General features: G+C 45.0%; 1 protein-coding gene across 2 annotated transcripts in view; it reads left to right on the top strand.

The window, feature by feature from the left end:
- The first annotated feature begins 9,928 nt into the window (after nucleotides 1-9,928).
- ACSS2 (acyl-CoA synthetase short chain family member 2) overlaps nucleotides 9,929-26,226 on the top strand; it is a 39,733-nt gene continuing 23,435 nt past the window's right edge. Inside the window, exons 1-4 of one of the 2 annotated variants that reach the window (XM_066587936.1) lie at nucleotides 9,929-10,750; nucleotides 16,711-16,906; nucleotides 24,304-24,395; nucleotides 24,619-24,722. In XM_066587936.1, coding sequence (XP_066444033.1) covers nucleotides 10,639-10,750; nucleotides 16,711-16,906; nucleotides 24,304-24,395; nucleotides 24,619-24,722 — 504 coding nt within the window. In that variant the 5' untranslated portion in view covers nucleotides 9,929-10,638. The remainder of the gene's footprint in view (nucleotides 10,751-16,710; nucleotides 16,907-24,303; nucleotides 24,396-24,618; nucleotides 24,723-26,226) is intronic. The other variant, XM_066587937.1, reaches the window with a different exon arrangement.

The raw sequence follows: 26,226 nt of genomic DNA, 5'->3' as shown, positions 1-26,226 counted from the left end.
CTTTCCATTATGGTGCAGGTCTCCTCTTTCTCTGGCTTTTTTAATGATTGCATCTTTGTCTTTATAGAAGTGCACTCTGCATATGATATCTCTTGGCCTATTGGGGTCTGTGGCCCTGGGCCCCAAGGCTCTGTGAATTCGGTCTATCTCCACTGGATTCTCCGTTGACCGTTTCAGTAGTTGTTGAAAAAAAGTCTGTGCCCACTCCTCAAGCTGCTGGCTCTCAACCTCCTCTGGCAGGCCCCGTATTCGTATATTATTTCGGCGGTTCCGATTTTCCAGGTCGTCAATATGCATGATGAGACCTGTAATCTGATCGGCCTGGGCTTGTATAGCCTGTCTGTGGGTTTCTAGTATAGCTGCCGTGCCCTCCTGAGTGTCTTCTATTTGCACTATTCTGTGGCCAAGGTGCTGCATATCTGAACGAATGCTGTCTAATACTTGTTTGTTGGAAGATTCAAACTTATGAAACAGTTCAGTCAGTTCATTTCTTGCTGGTATCGCCATTATATGGCGTTTCCACTCCTCATCTCCTATATCATGTGGAGAGCTTCTATTCTCTTTAGGGGGTGGGCTAGCCATGGTATTAGGCATATGTGAGGGTGTCCATGAGGGGCTATCACTCCTATCAGCCATGTATGCCTGTGCTGTAGGGGAGGATGTGCTGTGCTGTGTGCAGGGGCTGCTGCCCGAAGTACTCACTGCACCCTCGGTCTGTGTGCCTCCTCTCTGCTCCAGCTGTTCTTGTGGGGAGAAGTCCGTTCTGCTTGCTCCTCTTGCTGCTCTGCCTTCTGCTAGTTCCCCCTTATCTGGCATCTGCAGGGCGCCTTCTCTGGCATGCCGAGCCGCTGAAGAGTGCAGGAGGTGATCTGCCTCCCGCGCTTCTGCTGGTGCCGGCGCCATCTTGCTCCTCACAGTCGCCTCCCCCGCTCCGCCGAGATAACGCTCCATTCCGCCGCTTCTGCTGACCGGAGTACCGGACTGCGATCGGGTGGGTCTTCTCTTCCCCATGGGCTACGCTGCTCTTCTTTACTGCCGCTCACCGGTGCCTCAGGGCTGCAGGAAAGGTAGGAGACGCGGGAGCCCGTCCAAAGTGCGGCTTATCCCGCCATCCGCTTGGCCATGCCCCCTTCTAAGTAATTAAAGGGTCTGCGCACCCACCTAACCAAAAATCAGATGATACATTTACTTGTCAGTGAAGCTACCAATATGCTGCCCCTTTACACTGATGGAAGGGTACTTACCGTGTTTCCCCAAAAATAAGACAGTGTCTTATATTAATTTTTGTTCAAAAAGGTTTAACTTTTTTACATGTATAGCTGCCTGGACACTATTTAAATTGACTTTTTAAATTAACTGTTAGCAGGGCTTAATTTTGGAGTAGGGCTTATATTTCAAGCATCCTCAAAAAGCCTGAAAAATCATTTTGCATCCTCAAAAATTCTGGAAAATCATGCTATGTCTTATTTTCAGGGAAACGGGGTAGTAGAGACGAGCGAGCACGCTCGGTTAAGGCAGTTAATCGAGCATCGCTCTTCTCGAGTAACTGCATACTTGTCCGAGAAAATTTGGGGAGGCAGCGGGGTGAGTGGGATCTCTCTCACTCTCCCCTGCTGCCCCCACCCCCCAAATTTTCTTTGACAAGTATGCAGTTACTTGAGAAGAGCGATGCTCACTCGAGTTACTGCCTTAACCAAGCATGCTCGCTCATCTCTAGTACTTAGTAAGGCGAAGTTCTCACCTCTCCCTTACGGATGGTGCACACATGGGTGTAAGCGGCCGAGTTGTAGCGTCATGCTTTAAACATCTCATCTGTAACATAGGCACTTCTGCATATCAAAAGGACTCTGAATATGTAACCAGCTATATCTAGGAAACGCTTCTGGAGTAATGAATGATGGCGCAATAATGTTCAATGACCAAAGCGGTTATGATCATTGATTTCAAACAGATCGTTTGCTGAAAAGCCCCAGTGGGAATTTGGTTGTCGGACGTCTACACAGATTAGCTGTGGTTATTGAACTGTGAGCCTGTGCAATCCAACTAGAAGTATATTTCCATCGTAAGGGCAGCCATTTGTTGACTGATGCAACACATAATAACCTACAGTACGGACATCCATGCGATAAGAGGGGCAGCATTACCCATGTGTACAATCGGAGCACCACAGCAACTTATTGCATGTGGTTTTATTTGTGGTTTTCTGCAGTTTCGGGGTGGAGCCCGGTTTCTAAAATCTTGCATTATGGAGAAAATCTCACAATTGCCTCATATTGAATTTGATTTTAATAAAATCCAACGAGGGACAAAAAATTGCATTTAGTTTACAACTATGAACATTGTGCTGGGGCTGCCAAAAACATTTCTGCAGGAAGTTCATATTTTTGTAATGTTCATGCAGGTGATGATTCATCTATGCGGATTTCATGTATATACTGTGTAGACCGTCCCTTTAGGGGACATGATCATCACCGTAAATTACTCAATAGAGGAAGTTATTGGTCTGAATAGAAGGCCCGACCCGATCTTACATTATGGATGTGAAGAATTCACCGAAAGGCAATAGAAAACCTGAAATCAAACAGAATTCACCCGTTTAAGACTTAACTTTTAATAAAGTAGATTAAAAATAATGGGCAATATAAATCAGAACAACTAAGTACAAAATGCGTGTTACTTCGCATCAATCCTAGACCAGAAAATACTCCATGTCCAGGAAAAATGTGACAAAAAAACCAGTCAGACCTTCCTGAATGCAATAAAACACGGGGAGACATAGAGTTGACACATAAACTAAAGAACAAATTAGTCCCAATAACCTCCGTCTCCCTCCAATAGGAGTCCTAGGATGTACATAGCACACCAATCCCCTGAATTAAGGCCCTTTTACACACGATTATTGCTCAAAATTCGATGGCTTTTGAGCGATAATCGTTGTAAGTGTACGACCATCGTACACTTTTCATCCATCGCTGACTTCAGGTCCGCATGAAGTCCTCGTCCCTCAGGATGATAACTTAAGATGGACAGCATTCTGTGTTCTCAGCGGGCAGCGCTGATAACATTCTTATCAGCTGTTAACAGCTGTTGTCCACTGGAGAACAATAGCAATGTATTTAGACAACAGACCACCCGCTGTTCTCTAAATACATGCAATGAAGCACTAAAAGGGCTGATTTATCCCATTAGTAGCTAATGCAAAATGATCGCTCAAAACTGTCAGTTTCTTATGAACATTGAGCGATCATCTGTGTGTGTAAACGCACCTTTAGTCACTTCTTGTATATTTAGTAAAGGGTATGATAAACCAACTAAACATATGATAATGATGTATAGGGTAGAGAATGTCAAAAACCTAATAACATATAAAGGAACAGCAGCAGACCATGTAGACTGATCAGTTCCAGAGGGATGTTGATAAAGGCTCACATCCACTGACAGTTAGTAAAACAGACCGCATGTATCAAATTTAGTCCTAAAAAACGCACACCCAGCGGCTATCACTGCCAACTATACAGGCTGTAGATGGATTAACTAGCAGATAACCAATATCAACTCATCATCTTTCTCTTATAACACAGGTGAATAAGGCCCATTTTCCACGGACGATCCGCAGTTCAAGCCACCCATAGGAAGACATGGGCGTCCGCAGCTGAATTAAAGCATGCAGATTTGTTTTACGGACCTTTCGGTCCAGAAAACAAATTGCAGCATGCTCCATTTTGCTGCAGTTCCCACACGGACGGCTTCCATTGAAGTCAATGAAAGCCATCCAATCCGCTGCCTGTTTGCAATTGAATTGCGGACGGGCAGCGCATTCCGCAGGAAAGCAGGCGATTTAAAAAAAATAAATCTGTACTACGCATTTGTGTCAGCACGCCAGCCAGCGCTTCTATACACATCCGCAGTGAAGACCCGGACAGGTAAGCACTGTCCTCGGCCACGGGCAGGGTCAGATTCCACTGAGAGCTCCCGCATGCGGAATCCAACCCGCCCGTGGACATGGGGCCTAAGAAATAAATTAAATTAATTAGAGGCGATGCAAGATAAGGTGTATCAAATAACCTAAATAAATGCTTCAGCACACATAAGTCCCGATGATGGACTGGTGGCATCTAAGCGCAAATGCTCTAACCAGAAGTCCGGTTTTATGCCTGTTTAGGTGTCGCTCTTCAAAGGTGATCACCCAGCCAATCTCGGCAGAGCCTCACAGCTGAAAGATGCTCATCTCTGCGTAACAGGGAAACCCCTGCTACAGCTGCGCACGTGCGAGAAAGACCGTGCTCCCCCGGTGACAGAGCTCCAAGGCTATTGTGCAAGTGCAGCGCCGACAGCAGTTGCCGGCAACGAGTGACGCCAATCACGTACCCCCGGCACATACAGGAGAGAGAATTCTCCCAAAACGGATGGCAGAACAGACCTAACGAGGACGGGAGAAGCACTGATACATTGCGGACATAGATATACAGAAAGACCACTTATTGTGCATTTCAAACTAGCTCTCCTAGGCATCTACAAACATCATCCTTATGGTACACCTTCATGTGTAATGTAAGCGGGGTGGGTTCCTCGCGTATGATGTTTCCTAAGATTCTCCTAAGTTGTTGGGTTGTTTTGCCAACATAATTGCATGCACATGAATAGGTGGCCAAATAATTGATAAATTCTCTATGCTCATATCGTTTACAAGTCATAGCACTGACAAAATAATGGCTCCTACAGATGTATTGACAGGCCTTGCATTTGGAACATGAAAAGGTCCCCTTTGCTGCATTTCACAGGTCCAAATGATTCTTATGACTCCATCCTCCTGAGAACAGGCTCGGAGAACCAACAAAGGTTCCCAAACCTGATTACGAGCCAATCAATATGCCTTAGAGATAACCTCCTCCAGGTAAAGAGATCTCACAGACTTTGGGCCTTGTTTTCAAAATCAGTCTCTTCTGGGGCCTTCTGAGAGGCGTGGGATGGAAACTATTCCAGCTTAATAAATTGTTGGTTTGCGGTAAACTGTGGTGACCACCTTTTCTTTCAAAATTTTAACTAATGGACAAATCCAAGAAGGAAAGAGGATGTTCCTGAATGTCAAAAGTAAAATGAAAGCCAATGGAACTTTTATTTAGATGAACCAAAAAATCCATAAAGGAAGTGACTCGGCCCGTCCATAGACCAAAAACATAACATAGCGAAACCAGAGCAAAATATCACCCGTCAATCTCTCAGACATCTGAAAAAGCAATTTTGTTTTCCCACCAGCCCAGGTACAGGTTGGCATACGTTGAGGCACATGGACTCCCCATGGCGGTACCCCTGAGCTGGTGGTAGAATCTTTCATTAAATTGAAAAAAAGGTCTGTTCTAGGATGAACTAACAAGGACAAGAATAAGACATGCAACAATTTTTTCACAAGAACCATTAGTCCGTGTGAAAAAGCTCTGGTGTGTATAGTCTAACTGGATATAATGGGTCCGTGTGCTGTCCGGGAAATAAGCGGACAGCTCATGTGCAGAAAAAATGGCCACGAGAATGGGCTTCAAGGTGTTTCTTTTTTAACCGCTTTAGACCAGGACTCCACAGTAATTACACTCTCGCAGTAGTCGCATGACTGTGAAAACGCAGTACAAGATCGCATGAAATGCATTTCTTTGGTGTTCCATGACATCACGTGTGTACTGGATATCACAAGTCCACAATATCTTGAGTAAACAAAAAATCCAAGAGTTTATTGCAATAATCACATAAATGGAATTGAATCCCCTCCAACTGTTTAGCTAATAGCAGATAGCATATCGGATGCATGTTTGCACTGTGATCTTGCACAAGATAACATCGCAACGCTTCACATCACCAAGTGTAGAATTGCTGCGGAGCCCTGGCCTGGAATCGTTTCAGTTATGCAAACTGAAGGCAACATGCCTGCCACCGGTGCACAACTTCTCTCACTTCTTGATATTGTCTTGTGCAACAGTTGCATGAAAATCGTCTGGAAGTTGCAAACACACACTTGGATCCCCACAGATCGCAGCTGTTGTGCTACAAGAAGACATCAAGCAGCCGTGGGAATTCAGATTTATGTGCACAAAGGTCAGTAGTGTTACAAAACCGCGCATTTATGATAATTACGTGCAAGTGTAATTGCTGTAGGAATTCCCTATATAAAAAGCAGAAGTATCCACTTGTGCGAACGCTGCAGTGCTATGCTACACTGGCTACCTGGTCAATGTTTAACTTTGCAGCAGGCAATCAACAAGTGGTGCCAAGACTAATGCACAAGTACTGGCATTTATAAAACCAGCAGTAACCTTGCTGTGATCTTGCAGGCTGAGCCCCAGGGTTTATCATGTTTATGATGTTATGTGCCAGATTGCTACATGTATACTGGATTCATGTAATTGTACGCAAGTGTACTTGTGTTTTTGTTCTCTGTGACGTGTATCTTGTACTGTGGTTTGTGGCCAAGTGGCAACTTTCCTGAAGCAAGGGTAGGAACGAGTATTGATTTGGGGCACAAGTCTCCTGTTTAGGACCAGCAGAAGGACGGTTGTCATGGACCCTATTTCACAGGAGGCTGGAACTCGGTGAAGACATTGGGGAATGCAGGGGAACATGAACATTGGGCTGTGGTGTTCCTTCGAGTGAGGCTAAGTTGGCTCTAGAAGCTCTGTTGGGTATGCACCTTGTTTGGTGGAAGTCAGGTCCCTACTAGAGATGAGCGAGCCTACTCGGCCACGCCCCTTTTTCGCCCGAGCGCTGGGATTTTCGAGTACTTCCGTACTCGGGCGAAAAGATTCGGGGGGCGCCGTGGGTGAGTGGGGGTTTGCAGCGGGGAGTGGGGGGGAAAGGGAGAGAGAGAGCTCCCCCCTGTTCCCCGCTGCTACCCCCCGCGCCGCCACGCCTCCCCCCGCCCCCCGAATCTTTTCACAGGAGTACTGAAGTACTCGAAAATCGCGGCGCTCGATCGAGTAAATACTCGAAACGAGTAGATTCGCTCATCTCTAGTCCCTACGTATGATGCATCTAGTAGAACTGTGAAGTAGAGAAGTGATTGAGCAGAGACAGGTTGGAGCATGATGCTTTAGGCCAAGCTGAAGAGAGAAAGCCAAGTGAAGCGGATGCTTCGGGTGCAGGGCTATTTGCTGATTAGTGGGCTCAAGGTATATAAAAAAAAAAGGTGTAGAGCCTCAGTGGTTTGAGCACTAACACATTAGATGACCATAGACAAAGAGTGTGGGAGTGGGGTAACCTGCCTGATAAGAGTGACCCTGAACTGTGGGATAGCTGCAATCATCAGTGCCGACCATGTAGCTGGTGCAAACTGTAACAGTGTATGGTTTAAGGAGAAGGTTTCCGGAAAGAGACTGCCAGTCGCCTGCAGCGGCCTGGGTGCTGCACAACAGTCCTGCTGCGTTTGAGTTGGTCGTTGCTAATGGGAATTCTGGAGTGCGGGGCCAGCCTGGGGCCGGTCTCACACAAACGGATTTGAATTACACAAATCCCGCGAGCGCATGATCCACAGTAACACGCAGATCAATCAAATGCATCGAATTATGCAGTTCCACTCGGAATTGTGTAATCCGTTCGTGGGAAATAGAACACAGCATGTTTTATTTCAGCGTGGATATCCGGGACAGAGCCCATCGTTCTCTATGGTCGCAGATATACCCGCAGCCCATACACAATTACACTGTGTATGGGCAGCATTTATCCACGTCATCGCCAAGCGACGGTGCGGGAAACAAACACGGTCATGCGCGTTCAATTTCATGGCCTGGCTCACAGCTGAGATCTGCTGCGAGCCTCCCGCAGTGTATTCCGCTTACAGCCATGTGAGCCCGGGCCTTAGGGCTGGAGTGATATACTCCGTTTCCTTGAAAATAAGACAAGGTGTAATATTAATTTTTGCTCCAAAAGATTCTATTTTTTTAACCTGTATCGCTGACTGGATACCACTTAAATTGATTTTTTTTAATTAACTGTAACTAGGGCTTATAGTTCAAGCATCATCAAAATCCTGAAAAATCCATGCTAGAGCTTATTTTCGGGGTGGGTCTTATTTTCTGGGGGACTGGGTATTAAGGTTGCACCTATTTTGACCCATTAAGCCAGCATAATGTTACTGAATAAAGACCAATACAAAGATCAGTATTATAGTATTATACGATGGCCAAACCATACCCCCCGATTTTAACCACCCAACATCACCTTAAGGGCTTATTCAGATGACCGTATATCGGCAGAGTATTTACGCCGGCCGATATACGACGTCCCTCTCTGCAGGGGGAGGAGGCTGGAAGAGCCAGGAGCAGTGCTCTGAGCTCCCGCCCCCTTTGCACTATTTGCAATGAGCGGGGGCAGGATAGGGGCGGGGCTAAGTTTTTTGTTTGTTTGGGGGGCAATTAGCTCCGCCCTGTCCCACCTCCCCTCATTGCAAATAGTGCAGAGGGGCGGAGAGGGGGTGGAGAGTTGGCGGAGAGGGGGAGGGAGCTCAGAGCACTGCTCCCGGCTCCTCCAGCCTTCACCCCTTGCAGAGAGAGACGCCGTATATTGGCCGATGTGAATACGCGGCTAATATACGGTTGTCTGAATAAGCCCTAATGTTGCAGAAAAAAATATTCAAAGTGCTAGATAGCAGCTCTGAACAGGTGCTTTGCAGACCGTATAACTGACTACAGCACCTTTATATGCAGTGATCACAGGTGACATCCTCTCTGATTGGAGTTGTTCAGTTTCCATTTTCTTCTGTATCTGGCCCTGACCTCCATGACAATTTCTCCCAGCTACAACACACAAACATCTTTGGCTTCCCGCTTTTCTAGCACTCTTCCTATGTTACCACAGCGCTACAAGATCCTCCTTCTATAATGCCCAAGATAGTGATACCACCATCCATGCACAAATTGACATGCGATACGAAATTTAAATCCGCAGCACGTCAATTAGCTGCGGCCGATTTCGAACGCAGAATCTGCCACTTCAAATGAGGTGAATTCCGCCCCAAAACGGTGTGGACTTTGATGCTGATTTTGCACTGCGGATCTGCGGCCAAGTGTTTGCTGCGGACACTCCACAGTCTGTCCAATAACCTTATGCAAGCTTCACACTGTCTTTTTTGCAAGAAAGTCACATTTTGGGCAATTTTGATGCAGTGGTGTTTTCTTCCAGCAAAAAAAAAAAATTGCTGCACCCCGCTGTTTGCTGGAGGTCAACCGCCAAATATGGAAAACCCGACACACATTGCGCTCGTTCTAGTGCTGTTTTTCTCACATTTGCTGCATTTTTTGGATCTCTAGCATCTTTGATGATCCCAGCATGCTCCGGGTACGGCCCTTCCTCGTGTTTTTCCATATTTTTTTCTTACCGTCTCCTGGCAACATGCATAAAAACGTCAGCGCTTTTTAACGCTTCTACAGATTTCACGGGCGAGTTTGTTTGTGAATATGCACAAAATAAGACGTCGCACAACTCTGTCGACGGTAAAATAAAAACGTCACAGCGGGCAGAAGATGGCGGCAGAAAATAATAAAAAAATAAACATCTTTAAAAATAAAATAAAACAGCAAAAAAAATAATAAATAAACTATATAAATTTGGTATTGTAGTATTCGTACTGAAAATACGGACAGAAACTCGCCCTGCGCGAACGGGCACCGGCGGTCTGAGAAAGCCGGTTGTCGGAGCCATTACATGGCGCACTAAAGTTGTCACCCAGATAGGGCACATTCTGGTGAGATGGGGCCCCTCTGACTATCTACACTGTCTCCTCTCTGCCCTCCATGCTTCCTTGTCACACACTGCTCCTTCCTCCTTATACTTTATCTCTTTTCTCACTAACCACACCCATATGTGACCCAGCAGTGCGCGCCATTTACGCTGAGGAGAGCTGCCGTGTGCTCCTCCGGGCAGCAGGTGGCGCCGTAGAGCGGCTCAGCACCCAGGCGCCGCTTCTTTGTGTGTCTTGCAGTCCCTCCTCTGTAGGGTCATCCTTGGACATGAGGAAGGACTCCTCACGCCTTCTGTGCACGGTGCAGCCCGCACTCTGACTCCTCCGGGCTTCCTCAGAGGACATTGGCACGCGCGGCAGCGGCTCCCGGACTCCTCGCTCCCCCTCGGCTGTGCAGTGCATTCCCCGAGTCCCTGTCCCCTTCCTGAGGCTCCGGAGACTGAATGAAACTTCTTTTTCTCACTACTTGCCCGGGACTGCCGGCGGCGCTGTCCGCACGGGCTGCTGACTGCAAATAGCAAGATTTTAAGCAATTCTTAGATTTTGAAGTGCTTTTCTTTCTTTGCCCATTTTGCAGCTGCTCTGCCCTGCAGCCCGTCTGCAGCTTGTTGCACAGGAGCTCCGTCCTGGTCAGCCTGGCTTTCTCTGCAGTGTGGAGTTGCAGTGAGCGCTGTCACCCTGCCTTCTTGTGACTTTGGGACATTTTGGCGCTTCCTGTCTTTTTAAATATTTAGGATTGTAGATTGATTTTTGTCTTTTTGCAACTGTTGCATAGGATTGAGTCAATATTTTGGAATCTGCAGCTTTTTTGTTACTTTTTCACTATTGACATTTTTGATTTAAAGGGCAGTGATTTTCTCTCCCGTCCGTCAGTTTTGCACATTTTTTACCCTGTTAGTATTTGCTATATACCGGTCATGTCTTCGGCTGATGTGTACCCTCCTGCGCCGGAGGTCTCTGCCGCTGCGCACGTCCCATCTTTTGAGAAATATGAAGAAATGTATAAGAAATCCGTACAAGAACCCAGCGGTGAGTGAGGTCTGATTATGGGGGTGCAACTTGTGGGATGTTTTAAAAGTTTTTTTTTTTTTTTTTTTTTTTTGCAAAATACTTATGACATGTCAAGGTCACATTCGTTGGGGGTCTGACACCTGACAACTAATTAAAGGGCAGATCTATCCATCATTGATGACCAGCAGGAAGTTGCCACTCAGATCCCCAATCAGTGGATGGATTCCCAGGGTTGCTGTCACTGCAGACCATAGTGCGGTGGCCCGGGTTCGTACAGTCTGTGTGGCTATGGTTGAATTCAATGCTTTCTGTGCTAACCACAGTGACAGTGGCCCTCTGAATCTGATTGGTGGAGATCCGCGCATTGGGTCCCCACCAATCCTCTTTTGATGACCTGTCAATATAAACCTTTTTTTAAAGTCCCGGAATTTCCCTTTAAGGCGGCTGTTGTCCACTTTGCAAAGGCCCATTCACATAGTCGTGTTTCCCTGACAATAAGACAGTGTCTTATATTAATTTTTGTTCAAAAAGGTTTAACTTTTTTACATGTATAGCTGCCTGGACACTATTTTTACATTGACTTTTTTAATTAACTGTTAGCAGGGCTTAATTTTGGAGTAGGGCTTATATATTTCAAGCATCCTCAAAAAGCCTGAAAAATCATTTAGCATCCTCAAAAATTCTGGAAAATCATGCTAGGTCTTATTTTCAGGGAAAAGGGGTAGTTGTATTTTCAGTGCATGTGCTGTCCATCGTTTTTTACTAACTAAATACAGACAGCACACCGACCCATTAAAATAAATTGGTGTATTCAGATGTGCAATTTTTAATCTGAACCAATGTTGTGTGGAAAAAGTGACATTAGTTGGTCCGCCATGCTTTTTTTTTTTTCTTCTTTGTATGCTTGAAAAACGGACGGCACGCAGACATTAACAACCTGCGCATGCGCAACAATAACTCGTGCAGAACACAGCAAGATCGGTCTGTTTTTTATGGACTGACTTTGCATACACCTGTGTGAGCCCCAAGATGTGATGCTCATGCCTGCCTCTTATGAAGTTGGCGGGATGTCAGTGACAGTCATAAAGTGATTCCCTAGAATATCTACCTATGTGCTTGTAGTATCAGTAGTGGTGAAAGTGCTGATAATGCCCTGCCCAGAGAGGCGAGAATCTGGGAGAACAGCATACATAATATATACTATGATGGAGGAAATGTGTCATCCAACCATTGCTTCGCTTGTGCGTGATACCAGCTGGTATCTTGCATTATATATCTTACATTTTATATAGCTACTTTGGTTTAAAAAGACCTCTGATGTGTCACATGACCAACTGCTGAATATGGCGAATCCAGTTCTGCTAAACACACACCTTACCCATCACAGGGCATTCAGTTCTCAAGATGTTTATTTTTTTGGTAACCTGATGTGTATTACAATGTATCTAATGCCTGCATGTAGTTATTGGATTTCACCACTGTTTATCTGACAGCATTGCCCAAAAAGGGGTTGTTAAGGAAATATATATATAATTTTTTTTTTTTTTTGTTGACCTGTCTTCAGGATAGGTCATCAATAGATGATTGTCGGTGGGCTCCCGCTTGCGATCCCCCACCCATCCGCTAATTCCTGGCACTGCAGTCAGTACAGACATTGCAGGTAGCAGATCGTGCCGTCTGTAGTGCAGTAGCCCAGGTTCGTATTACATTAAACTCGGTGGAAGCTGCACTAAGGAAGGCTCAACATGCAACCCTCAGGATAGGTCATCAATAGAAGAAATTACTAAAGTTCCGGAAAACCTATTTAAAACTGGTAAATGGCTCCCAGAAGACGGCAGCCGCAGCGCTCTCACTTAGACCCCGCTCAAACGAGTGTAATTTCATTGCATATTACGCGCACACAATACGCAGTGAATGGAGCCAATGAAGCCACATTGATTTTCATTGATCCATTTACACTTGTGTAGATTTCTTGCACAAATAAGAGCGCAGCATGTTCTATTTTACTGCATTTTACACCCGTTCCGCCCTAATGTTTTCTATGGGTGCGTTAGGAGCATAGTGCATACGTGATTGCACGGCGTTTTTTACACACCTTCATTCGCAGGCATACACAGTTCCCTGTTCCGGTAAAACACAGTTTTTCTGCAGTTTTACCGTAGGGATGTGTGAGCGCGGCCTTATAGGGAATATATCCATGTATCAAATGCAACATGTATTTTAATGAGTTGTGCAGCAGAAATCCGAGGCTGTCATTCATATTTCTGCTGTGAGTATGCAGCACATCTGCACAAGGATGTCGTTCAATGGGGCTAGTCTTCTGAGTCCCTGTGCAAAATGAGTAGCATGCTGCTTCCACAGCGGATGTTTGCTTCTGCAAAACAGTGAAATGCAAAATGCATATCAAGTGAGGCGCTGTTCACACCTCATTCCTGTGTGCGTCCCGCTGTTCTGTCGGGGTCCAGAAAGTAGAACCATAGACTTCCGTTGCCCCATGTGGTTCTTATTGGTCTCCATTTCAGCACTGGAAGGCTTTGGTTCTGTTTGAATCTCACTTTTCGGGGGTTCAGATATATTTTGGCGATATGATCTGAACAGGGTAGCGAAAACTCAATTACATGGATAGAATGTCGTTGATGTGTATTTCGGACCAAAATCTGTATCCAATCCAATAGCCGCATCGTTGGATCAACAAGTGTTTCCCATCGGGAAACCTCGCATCGCTCTTGCGTGTATCTCACAAGCCGTGCAATGTGTCTTCGTGTCCTACTGAAAACAATGGACGATGCTTTCCGAGGGAACACCCAAACATAGGACATGCCGCGTTTTTTCCCCTCACCGCGCTGCAGGAAATAATCGCTCATGTGTATGCCCTATTCAAAAGAATGAGAGGATCATATCATGGTAGATTTGTGCGTCTCGCAACGTACAAATCTCACACGATTTTTCACGACCGTATAAAAGCGGCCTTAAGCCTATTAAAAAAATACATGTAATTGACACACATGAAAGGGAAGAGACCCTCCCTGCCACCAAAGCCCCTGCCAGAAAACCTGCGAACCCCTGGGACCATGTTAGTGCTGGTGGAACGGGGGCAATCCTGCTGTTTTTATTTTGTGTCACTTAGAAAGAATGTTCATCTGTGTAATATTTCTTTTTGCCCCTAAGTGAATGGGATTGAATGTCAGTCGTTGGTACGTTGGAGAGCTGAGAGAATGTAGATCAGTCTGTTACTGTTGTGTTTACTGCAAACATTGGCAGCACCTGCAGCTTGGTCTTAAAGATGGGATGTGGCTAATTGTTTGCTGTTTTGCAACTAATGTATCCCTTCAGTACTGCAGGTATTTATAGTAAAACAGTGCATAGGACCAGAGCGGGCCTTCTAGTTCAGGTCAAAACAAATTTGGGTCATAAAACAATGTAGTAATTTAATAAAGGGTTTGATGGAGTTTAAAACATGTTAATATTTATGCATAAATCCTGAGTGTTAAGATGTAGGGGGTTGTCTAAGGACAGGTCTTACCTGTTGTGCAGACCGCCCGGCCACGGTACAGTCCCGAAGTGAATGGCAGCAGGTGGGCACGCATGTGCACCACCCCCTCCGTTCAGTGGGACTGCCGGTGTTGGGGCCCTTTTACACGGGGCGACCTGTCGGGTGTAGATGTCTGAAAGGTTTTCCCAGCATTAATCGTTCCCATGCTTTTACTCAGGAACGATTATCGATGGTGAATGGAGGCGGAGTGGGCCAGGGATTGCTTCAGCCCACCTACCTCTATTCAGAAGAAGCGTGCAATCATTTATAAGGCTATATGCATATGAGCGCGAAGCTCACGCCATAAACGGCATTCTTTTGAATAGTTATTCACATGAACGATCTTTTTCCCTCACAGCAATGCTCCGAGTTTAAACATCACTGCATGTCCTATCTTCTGGCGTTCTATTGGAGCACCTCACTCATTGTTTTTAATGGGACCTTTAACCCTTTCCAATCCACTGTCTCACGTCTAAAGACATTCTGGTTGAAGGTGGTACAGCTCCGATGTCAGAAGACGTCCGGCAGGGTACTCTTACTGTAGATTACTGGCCGCTCTGTTGTCGGGGCCTCTCCAGCATGTCCCATACCGCGGTACTGGCTCTAGCCAGCAGATGGCGCCATTGTATAATGGCAGAAAGAGAAAGCCGCCTAGGAAACCCTGAATCCAAAATTGGGTTGCAAAGGGTTAAAGACAACATGTGCCGTGCAATGAGCAAGCGAGTGTGGTGTGATGTTTCCCATGGAAAACGCTTGTGATCCCCGGATGTGTGTGAAACGCGTACCTGAGGATCGCAATTTCACAGAAATTATGTGAGATGTTATTGAATAAAACCCACCTTGCATCTGCGTGAAAAACGCATTGACAAGTGTGATTTGAACCGAGCCTTATAGTCATCTAGTGCAGTTCTTAAGGGGTTTTACAGGATAAGGAGTAACTTGCTTATTTGTGTGGCTCCCACTGCGGAGTACCCTGATAATATAAAAAATGGGGGCCCTGTGTTCCCCGTCATCTAAAGGGAGACTGAATGGAGCGCTGGTTGAGCCAGCTTACTGGTCCTCCATTCACTGTGAATGCAGCTGCTGGAGATACCAGAGTGACAAGTACTCGGGTATTTCCGTCAGCCACATTGAAATGAATGAAGCCCCAACCATTCATGCTGTGTCAGCACGCCATTCATTTTGGTATTAGAAGAGGTCTCGGCAGTGAAACCCTCAGTAATCGGCAAGTAATCCCTTATTCTATGGATAGGAGATAACTTGAAATCTTGGTTTAACCCCTTTAAAAGGACTTTGAAACTGTGTTCATTTTTATCCTCCTGTTTTTTTCAAGACCAGTCCGAACCCCCCCCCCCCCCCCCCCCCCCATCGCAGGACTATTGGCATCGGCTCCAACATTCCAGCAAAATAAACGGCTCTGCACATACCAATTACAGCCTTGGAATAAATGGGCTTTCACTGGTGACGAGATAAATGATACCAGTCATGGAGGAGAAAGTTCCGAGAAGTGTATGCAGCCATTATACATGAATTATATAAATGCGCCCTGGTTGCTAGTTTACCAGTTGCACTTTTTGCATGTTTTCCTAATCCGATTAGGCAGAAAGTTTTTGGCAACTGCAAATAATTTCCTTCATTTCGATGTAGCTGTTTTGACGACGAGTAGATGGATTGGGAAGTCACAGAGCGCTCTACGATAAATCTGCCACATGTGAACACAACTTCGGTATTTAAAAAGTCCGTTTCGTAAATTACACCAAAATTTGCCCTTTGTGTACCTAGATGATAAGCCTGGCAGTAATAGCATTGAAGAAAGCTGCCAACTACAGACAGCCAACTGAGGCCTCATGCCCGCGGGCCCGCATGGTTCATTGTGCAGAATCCCGCAGCAGATTCCACCCGGCCCGCAAACATGAGGCCAAAAAATACATTTTACTCACCTGTCCGGATGCTGTGCGGCTCTCCTTCATACAGGCCAGATATTCTTTCCTCTACACGGCGGATGCGCTCGGGGTACCGTGCGCATTCGCTGTGCCTTCTTTTTTTTTCCTTTAAACTCCTGCTTTCCTGTAGTCCGTGGCACGGACACAGTGACAACTGCGGATCCAGACGGCTTCTATTGGCGTCAATGAAAGCCGTCCATGCGGGAAAACCACATAAAAATGGAGCATGCTGCGGTTGTTTACTCGCGCGTGCGATCCGCACACTGGGGGAAAATGACATTCGCAGCTATTTTAATTACCTGCGGGTGCCCAATGATTCCCTATGGGCACGGCAGACCCGTGTGGATTTTGCAAATCAGTTTATGCCGTGATCATGAGGCCTAAAGGTACTTTTACAATTAGACAATCAGCCAGTGCTAAACAGAAATAATAGTACTTAGTCTTCTAGCTTACTTACTGCTGCTGTTACTGATCTTTTTGTGCACTTTTAACTTTTTTTGCAGAGTTTTGGGGCGAAATTGCAAATGACTTCTACTGGAGGGTGCCTCCTACTCGTCCGCTTTTGAAGTACAACTTTGATGTCACCAAAGGGAAGATTTACATTGAATGGATGAAAGGCGCCGTCACCAATATATGTTACAATGTCCTCGATAGAAACGTCCAAGAGAAGAAGCTGGGGGATAAAGTGGCGTTCTATTGGTAAGTTACACTGTTGGCGTCAGATGTGACATAAAAGGCTATCAATGATAACTTACAAATGTTAATTAACATTTGTGGTACAGTTAAAGAAGTTATCTCATCACAGTGATGCCAGTGCATATGCAGGATTAGGACATGAGGATATGTTATAAATGGGAGCCCCCTGCTTGTAGCCTATGAGCCCGAGCAGTCTGCCTCTTATTTTATTTGTAATGTAGGAATGGACGATACAGAAGATATTCCCTGTAGAACACATCTACGTTTGCAAGGCTTTGCTGTTAATATCTGAAACCTTTCCTTGGAGGTGCTGTCCAAGTTATATAAAGTGCCTTTTAATGGCTCCCCCATGGTATAATATAACAGAGGCCATTAGGGAAACACATTCTCTCATCATTGACCATTGGCTAAGAGAAGTCAACTGATATACTTCACTTTTCACTTCTTACCTGACCAATTGCTTGAGTTTGTGGAAGCTGGGGGACTGTTCTTGCCAATCTGCAGGTTGGAACAATTCGGTATATGTACCTGTAGTTTATAGGTTTAGCCTCAGGATTGTGGGCTGCCCATAGCTTTCCATGGCAGCGACGAGCCGAACAAAAGGCTTCAGGTTGGCCATCTTTGTGCTTATAGTAAATGAGGTGTTATAAAGTAGATTAACGTTATGGTCAGTGGAGGTCTGACGGCTGGGACCCCCATTGATCCCTAGAATGAGTTTCCTAAGGTTCCCTTGTATACACCATCTTTCCCATTTTAGACACACAAGGCTGTGACTCCTCGTCATTTGTCTCCTTCACTAATGCTGTTCTTGCATAGTCATTCAGTCCTTTTCTGTTCATCATTGTCTCTGAATTAATAGCTGTGATTCAGTGTTGCACAATAAATCATAAACGTTCCAAGCCGGAGAATCCTTTTTATAGGCCCTGTAGCGCCGATCTGATGCAGGATATCCGTCATCCGAATAGGCTCAGCTGTTGTGGCAATTTATCAGTTGATCCAATTCCATCAGCAATCCATTTGACAGACAGCGACATCGAGCTTTGATTTAGTCGGTACGGTCTGCAAGCACCCGGCCTAATGGCCTTGTACAAATACATGTTTTCCAGAGCTCTGTAATATGTCTGCACAAATTGTATATTCAGAGAGATGGCAGCGCTTTAATGAACCTGGTATAGCCAAATTAGACTGCACCAATAGTTACATTCCACCATTATCAAATTATGGTCATTATAAATAGCTGATTGGGCTTAATTTTTGTTTCTCTCCAACATCTGTTTCTCAGTATGAAGGACTGTTGTAGGGTTATTTTTACACATGGGGATAAACAGGCGGACGAGCAAACGCTGTCACGATGCCTGGATGGAAACAATTTGCATTACTGCGGGGCTGAAGGAATCCCCTACCGCTGCTGTCACAGCCGCGGCAGGAGATCACAATCTTTTCCCATTGATCTCAATGGGGCCAACGCTGCTGTCGCTGGCCCCATTGAAAACTTGTGTAACTGTTTTCTGTTTTGAAAACAGACTCACATCTCTGCGGGGGTTCCTTTCCTCCCCGCCGCGGCTATGACAGCCGCAGCAGGGGTATTTGATGTTCTTCTATTGTTTTCAAAGGGGCCGGCGCTGCTGCTGCCGGGCTTGTCGAAAACATGGGGAAATCCGTGGATGCGACAGTCTCGCATCCCTGTGGAGCTAAAGAAATTCCCTGCCACAGCTGTCACAGCCGCAGCAGGGGATTGCAATGTTCCTCTGTTGTTTTCAACGGGCCGGCGCTGCTGCCGCTTACCCCCATTGATGACAATGGGCAGTATCTCAAAAAGAGAGGGGATGCTACATTTTTTTTTTTGGGGGGTGGGGGGTTGCACAGCATCGCAGAAGGGAAAACCTCGCAAACGCAGAATGAAACTATTGAAAATCCTTGGTTTCATAATCATGCGTTTTCACTCGCTCTCGCATCGTGAGAAAATTGCGTGATTTTCTTGCACGTGTAAAGGAGCCCTCAGGCAGTCGGTTCAGTTCACTGCACTAGCCAATGATGATTTTCATGCCTGCATTAAATGAATAAGTGAACGAATTATCACTCAATCATTGGCTGTGTTTACACTAAACCATTGTTCAAATTCCAATGATTCAGCAATTTTTTTTAACTATAATTCTTTTTCCATGTAAAAGCACCTTTATTGTAACAAGATAAATGTAGTGAGCACCTCCTGACCATGCATGATCAATGGGCCGCTGCAATGCAAAAGCAAACACATACAAGGATGTAGCGATACCCTGCGGGCACTCCGCTGTGTTCAGGCATGTGATAGTTCTATTATAACTACTTTACTACTATAATTACTATACTTATAGATTTGAGGCCTTCGTGCTCATTTTGACCAAATATAGGATTATCTCCTGCATCTTTCTTTGATTTGCTAGAAAATATTCAAAGGGTTTTCCCACTAAATACATTACCTATCCACAGCATTGCTGCCGACTGCACGATTGCTGACGGTCTGCTCGTTGGAAACTCCAGCGATCGTGAAAATCGTGATCCCAAGTACCCTTAGTAAATGGAGTGATAGTGCTTATGCATGACCAGATTTCCATTCACTTCTATGGGATTGACTGGGATGGCTGAGCGCTAAACTCTGCAATCTCCATAGACTGTGAACTGAGAAGTGGTCATACATATACACCACTGCTCCATTCACTAGTGGATTTGGGGTGCACCATTCTCATGATCGCTGGGGATCCCAGCAGTAATACCTCCAGATATATATATATATAATATATATATATATATATATATATATGACCGATACCTTGAGCTGGTGACCATTGTATTTAGTGGGATAACATCTCCTTGCTTTAGAGTTGGGGATGTAAATACTAAGGCTGGGTTCCCACGGGACAGAAATCTTGTAGAATGTCCGTAGGGGGACGGCACGGAAATTCTGTGAGATTTCCGCCGTTAAAAGGCGGCTTCAAAACCCATGCTATTTGGCGTGGTTTTTAAAGTGACTTTTCCGTCTGTATTCCGCTGTGGGAATCTCTCCCCATAGAGAGAAGAGAATCCGCAGAGAAGACGACAATATAATTGGCTTGTTGCGGATTTGAATTCCGTACCGCATGTCTGTTTCCACGCAGCTCGTCCGCAGCAGACTGTCTGCAGCGTGGGGAAAAGACTCTCTTCCACTGGGGACGTTCTACATGGACATTCCACCCGGTGTGAACCACAGCCTTAAACAACAATCAGATGATCATAGAAGTGTTGGGTGTATAAAATATACTTGGGAGGCTAGAGAAACCTGTAGGGAGACAAACTGGAGTAAAATGCTGACAAAATGTATAACTTCAGGCAATATGCGCATTAATGATTTTTGAGTTGTGCCCAATAATTTTTGGTGCAGCTCGCATTGGACAGCAAACAAACCTCCCATCTGTGTGCTGTCCGATGTGCCGGATACCGCACATCACATGTCCTAATCTGGCCTGAGGATCGGACCAGAATATTTTATAGTTATCTGAGTAAAGCAATGCCCATGTGAATACACACATTCAAATAGATACATTCTATTTCTGGACAATTTTTTATTTTTTTTTCTAAACAGAATCGTTCATGTAATCTACCCTTAATCACTGGCGGTTGTATCACGTATTTCAGTTCACATTAAACATGACATAGTATTGGCTGGCGAACATCTGGTTGGCAGGGGGCCTGAGCGGTGGACCTCGGCAATCGACTATTGATGAATTATTCTGTGGATAGGTCATCAGTAATTCAAAGTTGGAAAACTCCTTTGAAATCAGTCCCATGCCTGTACATTGGGTTGTTACTGCTGCATGGGCATGGATTTCTGCTAGCCCCATTCGGATGAATAAGACCATTGCAGAAATGTTTGTAACCACTTTCTGGACTTCGCATGGATTCGGTAGGCTTTGATATGATTGCCATTATAGCTCTCACAAGAATTTGTCATTCAGTTGCCCTAGACGCCTGAACATAAATCTGTCTAGTGATGCAGCAAGGAGCCGGTGCGGTGTGGATATAAGAAATGGCTTGGCAGAAAAAGACAATTCTATATATAAAAAAATCTTTGTATTAATCTACTGTCCGTGCGCTTTCATGTCTTACTGAACAAGCAGCCATTGTTTATAAGCCTGAAGTGTGATGTGTCAGCGGCTGACATACTGCAGGAAGTCTGTTTGCCCTACTGTTCTGAGTTTACATGTCAACGTGAGGCTATAAAAAGGAATGAGAAAATACACCGATAACACCCAGGACTGTACATCTTGTATACGGGTGAGAACCTGTCCTAGTATGTATATGGTAACTAGAGTCTCACTAGTGCCATCCTGACCGAGCAGGAGGAAATCATGTCGCTTGTTTGCTAAATACTTTTGGTGTTCGAAAAAGTATATATATGTATGTTTGTGTATGTGTATATGTATATATATTTATATAGTTACTGTATGTACTGAAAACATAAAGATTCTTGACTGACTCTTGGGACTATTTTGCTTAAAATCATTACCTTGGTTACTTTTTAACCTGTAATATCAGGCTAGCGCATGATGCGGGTGCAACTGCAAAGGCTTACTGTATTTTAAGTCCCCTAGCCTTGCACTCAACACAAGAGGGTGTATACATTGCGCCCCATTTACATGCTGCCACCACCGGCTGAATTACTAGGCTGAGCAGGCGCATTGCTTCTGGTACCGTATAGGTGCACATAGAAACACATCGCACTTTAGTAGTCAAACCCTCCATTAAGCCTATAGATTTTTTTTTAAGAAGATACAAGTACCGAACCTATTGAGGTTTTTTTTTTTCCCTTAAGCTTTAAAGGGAGCCTGTAATCAACATAAAGCACTATAAACTAAGTTATGGTACTTGGGTGATGGGGAGTCCAGGAAGTTGTCGTCCTACCCCCCCCCCCCCACACACACACACACACACTTCCGTCACTTAAACTATAAGAACCATAACTTTATTTTGGTTTTTGGTTCTTCTAGTTGACAAAAAATTCAAATTCAAAAAGTGCAGCAGGTACAAAAGGAGAAAATTAAATGACATACAAACAGAAGCAAAACAGTTGTGAATTGAAGAGGAAATACAATAAAGAACAGATTTGTAAGTTCATTGCTTGAGATCTGGGTGAGGAGATTTGGGGAAAATCTGACCAGACCTGCAGAAGCGGGTTGCCATCTCCCGGTGTCTGTCACTGTACATAGGGTGGTATCACATTTTATAGGTACTTAGTCAGACCCCCATAACTCTCAGCTTCTTACATGCAATGCAGGGGGCAGTTGCAGAATTTTACTTACATGTTCTCTCCTGATGGGGATTCTAGAGATACAATGACCTTCCTGTTTCAGAGCAGATTTTTCCCCATCTATACATAACACATATGAGGGTGAAATGTGAATAACCTGAGCCAGTATTGAGCTTTCTGGTACCCTGAGACCGGCCGTCCTCACACTTGAGACCCACGAAGTGGCTGAATACCTTGATCGTAAAATCATAACTGAAGATACCCAGAACAGGGATGGCTTTTCAATATATTTTTTTGTCCCATATAGACCTGTCACATCATCTGTATGGCCTCGGACACTTGCCAAAACAGTCACATCACATTTGCTAATTCTATGGAACATTTGGGCTTTGGTTATATGCATATTAATTTTGTTAAAGGGGTTGTCTCGCGAAATCAAGTGGGGTTATTCACTTCTGTATGGCCATATTAATGCACTTTGTAATATACATCGTGCATTAAATATGAGCCATACAGAAGTTATTCACTTACCTGCTCCGTTGCTAGCGTCCCCGTCGCCATGGTTCCGTCTAATTTCGGTGTCTTCTTGCTTTTTTAGACGCGCTTGCGCAGATGGGTCTTTTCCCTTCGGCTCGGCAGCATCGGCGTTTTGGCTCCGCCCCCTTGTAGCGTCATCACGTAGCTCCGCCCCCCGTCACGTGCCGATTCCAGCCAATCAGGAGGCTGGAACCGGCACACATCATGGGGCGGAGCTACGCGATGACACGTACAAGGGGGCGGAGCCAAAACGCCGATGCTGCCGAGCCGAAGGGAAAAGACCCATCTGCGCAAGCGCGTCTAAAAAAGCAAGAAGACACCGAAATTAGACGGAACCATGGCGACGGGGACGCTAGCAACGGAGCAGGTAAGTGAATAACTTCTGTATGGCTCATAATTAATGCACGATGTACATTACAAAGTGCATTAATATGGCCATACAGAAGTGTATAGACCCACTTGCTGCCGCGAGACAACCCCTTTAATGTCCTATAGAGGAAATCTGAAAGTTTAGCAATCCTTTCTGTCCAGCGATCTCATGGATTGGATTTGGTTGGGATTAATTGTAACTCAGAACTGATTTGACCATAATGTCTTTTTTTTCTTATTTTCTTGCATCATTAAGCTACCACTGTGTGTGACCGTTCTCTTATGTTTTTCTCATTGGTGTTTTAGTGATCTGTGCTGTATGCAGCGCTTTTTTTCTTCTGTCCAAAAGCTGGGCAGAAAGCGGACGGACCCCATTATAATCAGTGGGGTCTGTCCAGTGCTGTTCAGTTCCGTCCAGCCGCAGAGATTCCCTTTTCTTGTTCCCTAAATGGAGCAGGAAAGCGGAATCCACACCACAGATGTGAAACCACCCTAAAATACACCGTCTTAAATGCATGACATACGAACACAATCTAAAGAAGCAAATGGGAGAGAAGGCCCTGCTTCCATGAGCTGACGATCTCAGGGACAGTGCCAGTAAGAGATCCCTCCCGCATTGTATGAGGGTATGGCTGCGGAGCTGCAGGTTTTGGCGCTAAAATATCAGAAGGGAATCTGTTTCAAATGCAAGTGTTAAAACAAAAAAAAAAGCGAAAATGGTCAAAACGACCGCTGTGAGCAGCTATGGATGTACACTGTTTAGTGGGATGGAATGAATGGCACATAGCGTTTTATTGGTTACTGTTTCTAATCGAATAGCCTTTTGCTGGACCTGGTAGGCCGGATTATTGTCCTAACCCGGGCCCACTGGAGAGTCTTTCTTGGTACATACATTAACACAAATATCAAACTTGGGTCCTATGACCTCTTGCATGTGTGTGTAGCATTACTATAGGAAGTGACTGGAAAGTTGTATTAACCCTACAATGCATGCTGTAGAATTTTGGATACCTCATGCAAAGTGGATACAATAATTTAAAAAAAAATCATGCATTTTAGGGTAAAGTGTCCTGTCCAATGACATACTGCCAGTTGAATTGCTCTTATGACCAACCAATATGTGTTGGTGTTACCCACTTTTTAAATATTATACTTTTTGTATCATCTGTGACTCTATGAACCAATTTCTATCACTTTAAATAAAACCTTTCTGGCTTTGACTTCCTTCAAGGGAAGGGAATGAACCTGAAGACTCTACCTCCATCACTTATGCAGAACTCCTGAAGAAGGTGTGCCAGTTTGCCAATGTTCTACGTGACCAAGGTATCGTGCGCTCTTTTCTATGTGTCATTCGACTAATGATGATATTTTGTTAATGTATTACATTTTGGAGTTTAAAGGGGTTGGCTGTGTCTAAAATATGGATTACATATCCTCAGGAAAGGGTATCAATATTTAGTCCAGAAAACCCCTTTAATACATGGACTCTTACCAGGATTATTTTTTAGGCATTCATTGCTTAATAAGACAAATATTATTTCCTTAGGTATTAAAAAAGGAGATCGTGTGTCGATTTATATGCCCATGGTGATAGAGCTAGTTGTGGCAATGCTGGCATGTGCTCGGATTGGAGCCATTCATTCCATAGTGGTGAGTTATAGCAACAACATTTTGTGAAATGTACAGTTGTGGAGAGCACAAAGGATTGTATCTCATCTAGAGATGAGCAAGCATACTCGCTAAGGGCAATTGTTTGATCGAGCATTGCCCTTAGCGAGTACGTGCCCGCTTGGGAGCAAAGATTTGGCGGCGAGCGGGGAGGAACGGAGGGGAGATCTCTCCCCCCCCCCCCCCGCTCTCCCCTGCTCATGGCCGCAACGCACCTGTCACCCGCGCCGGCAGCCGAACCTTTTCTTCCGAGCGGGGAGATACTCGCTAAGGACAATGCTCGATCGAGCAATTGTCCTTAGCGAGTATGCTCGCTCATCTCTGATCTCATCCCATCGTAGGCAATACATATACAGCTCATGCAGAGTAATAATGAGGACTAGAGTTGCGAAACACTGGCCAAATCCTCCCAACAGGTCATGTTTTAAGGATAGGCTTATGTCCCATTTAGACGGGACGACCATTGTCTAAACGACCGCACGAGCAAGTGACATCACCGCTACATTGTAAGCGCTCGTGAAGAGCGTTTAGACAAGCAGATCACTGCTGGGTTCTTGCTCAGCGCTTCACATCATATGAGAAGCACGGAGTGGGGAACATTTACACTCAGCGAGAAGTTAACGATCCAGCAATGATTTTTATGCTGGTTGAAAGTGAGCGACCAACGAACTGTAAATAAATAGTGTACGATGGCTGTGCATTTAGACGTGACGATTCAGAACTATTGGCAGTGCTTCCGAAATTGCTACAGTGTTCTGTAGAATATTCAGAAATCATGACCTGACGGGGGTACAGAAGATTGGAATCTTGGGCCCTATTCACACTGTGGAATTTCATCACGGAGTCTGCATTATTTTAGCATTCTATTGAACACAATGAATACCCACGCCGTAGTTTATGTGGTGTAGATTGTTCCACATGCAGGTACTGAAATCCACATTGCAGCACAGAAGAATTGACAAGTCAATTCTTGGAGCAGGAACCACATCCGGATACCACACATGGATTTGTCTTATTGACAGGGTCTAAATCTGCATGCTGATCTTTATTTTAATCCACTGCCGAACTCCGAGGCTCAGTGTTGCTGTGGATTAAATGGTCAGATCCACGTCAGAAAAATCCTACGTGGATCTGACAGCTAAACGGTCCATGTGAATAAGGTCTTATAGGGAATTTAATATATATATATAGTAATCAGTAATAAACCAAACCATTTTTAAAGGCACGTTACAATGTTATAAGTGGGACAACCATTGCATATCCAAGCAATATGCCACGAATGTACTATGTATGATCGTTCAGGCCCCTTTAAGCTGCTACTAAAGGCTTCTTGCCTTTCTCATCCCAGAGGAAAAACATGCATGTTAGCTAAAAAAACCTTCATAACAATGGTTGGGTTTTGTCAGCACTCATACACGTCAGATGGTCAGCATATGAGCATGAAAGGTTCTGTTGATGGGAAAACAAAAGCATCAACCTGCTGCCT

This window comes from Eleutherodactylus coqui, chromosome 13 (assembly GCF_035609145.1).
Source record: "Eleutherodactylus coqui strain aEleCoq1 chromosome 13, aEleCoq1.hap1, whole genome shotgun sequence".
Taxonomy (NCBI): Eukaryota; Metazoa; Chordata; class Amphibia; order Anura; family Eleutherodactylidae; genus Eleutherodactylus; species Eleutherodactylus coqui.
Note: the sequence above shows the minus strand (reverse complement) of the source record. Positions and strands in the feature narration are given on the sequence as shown.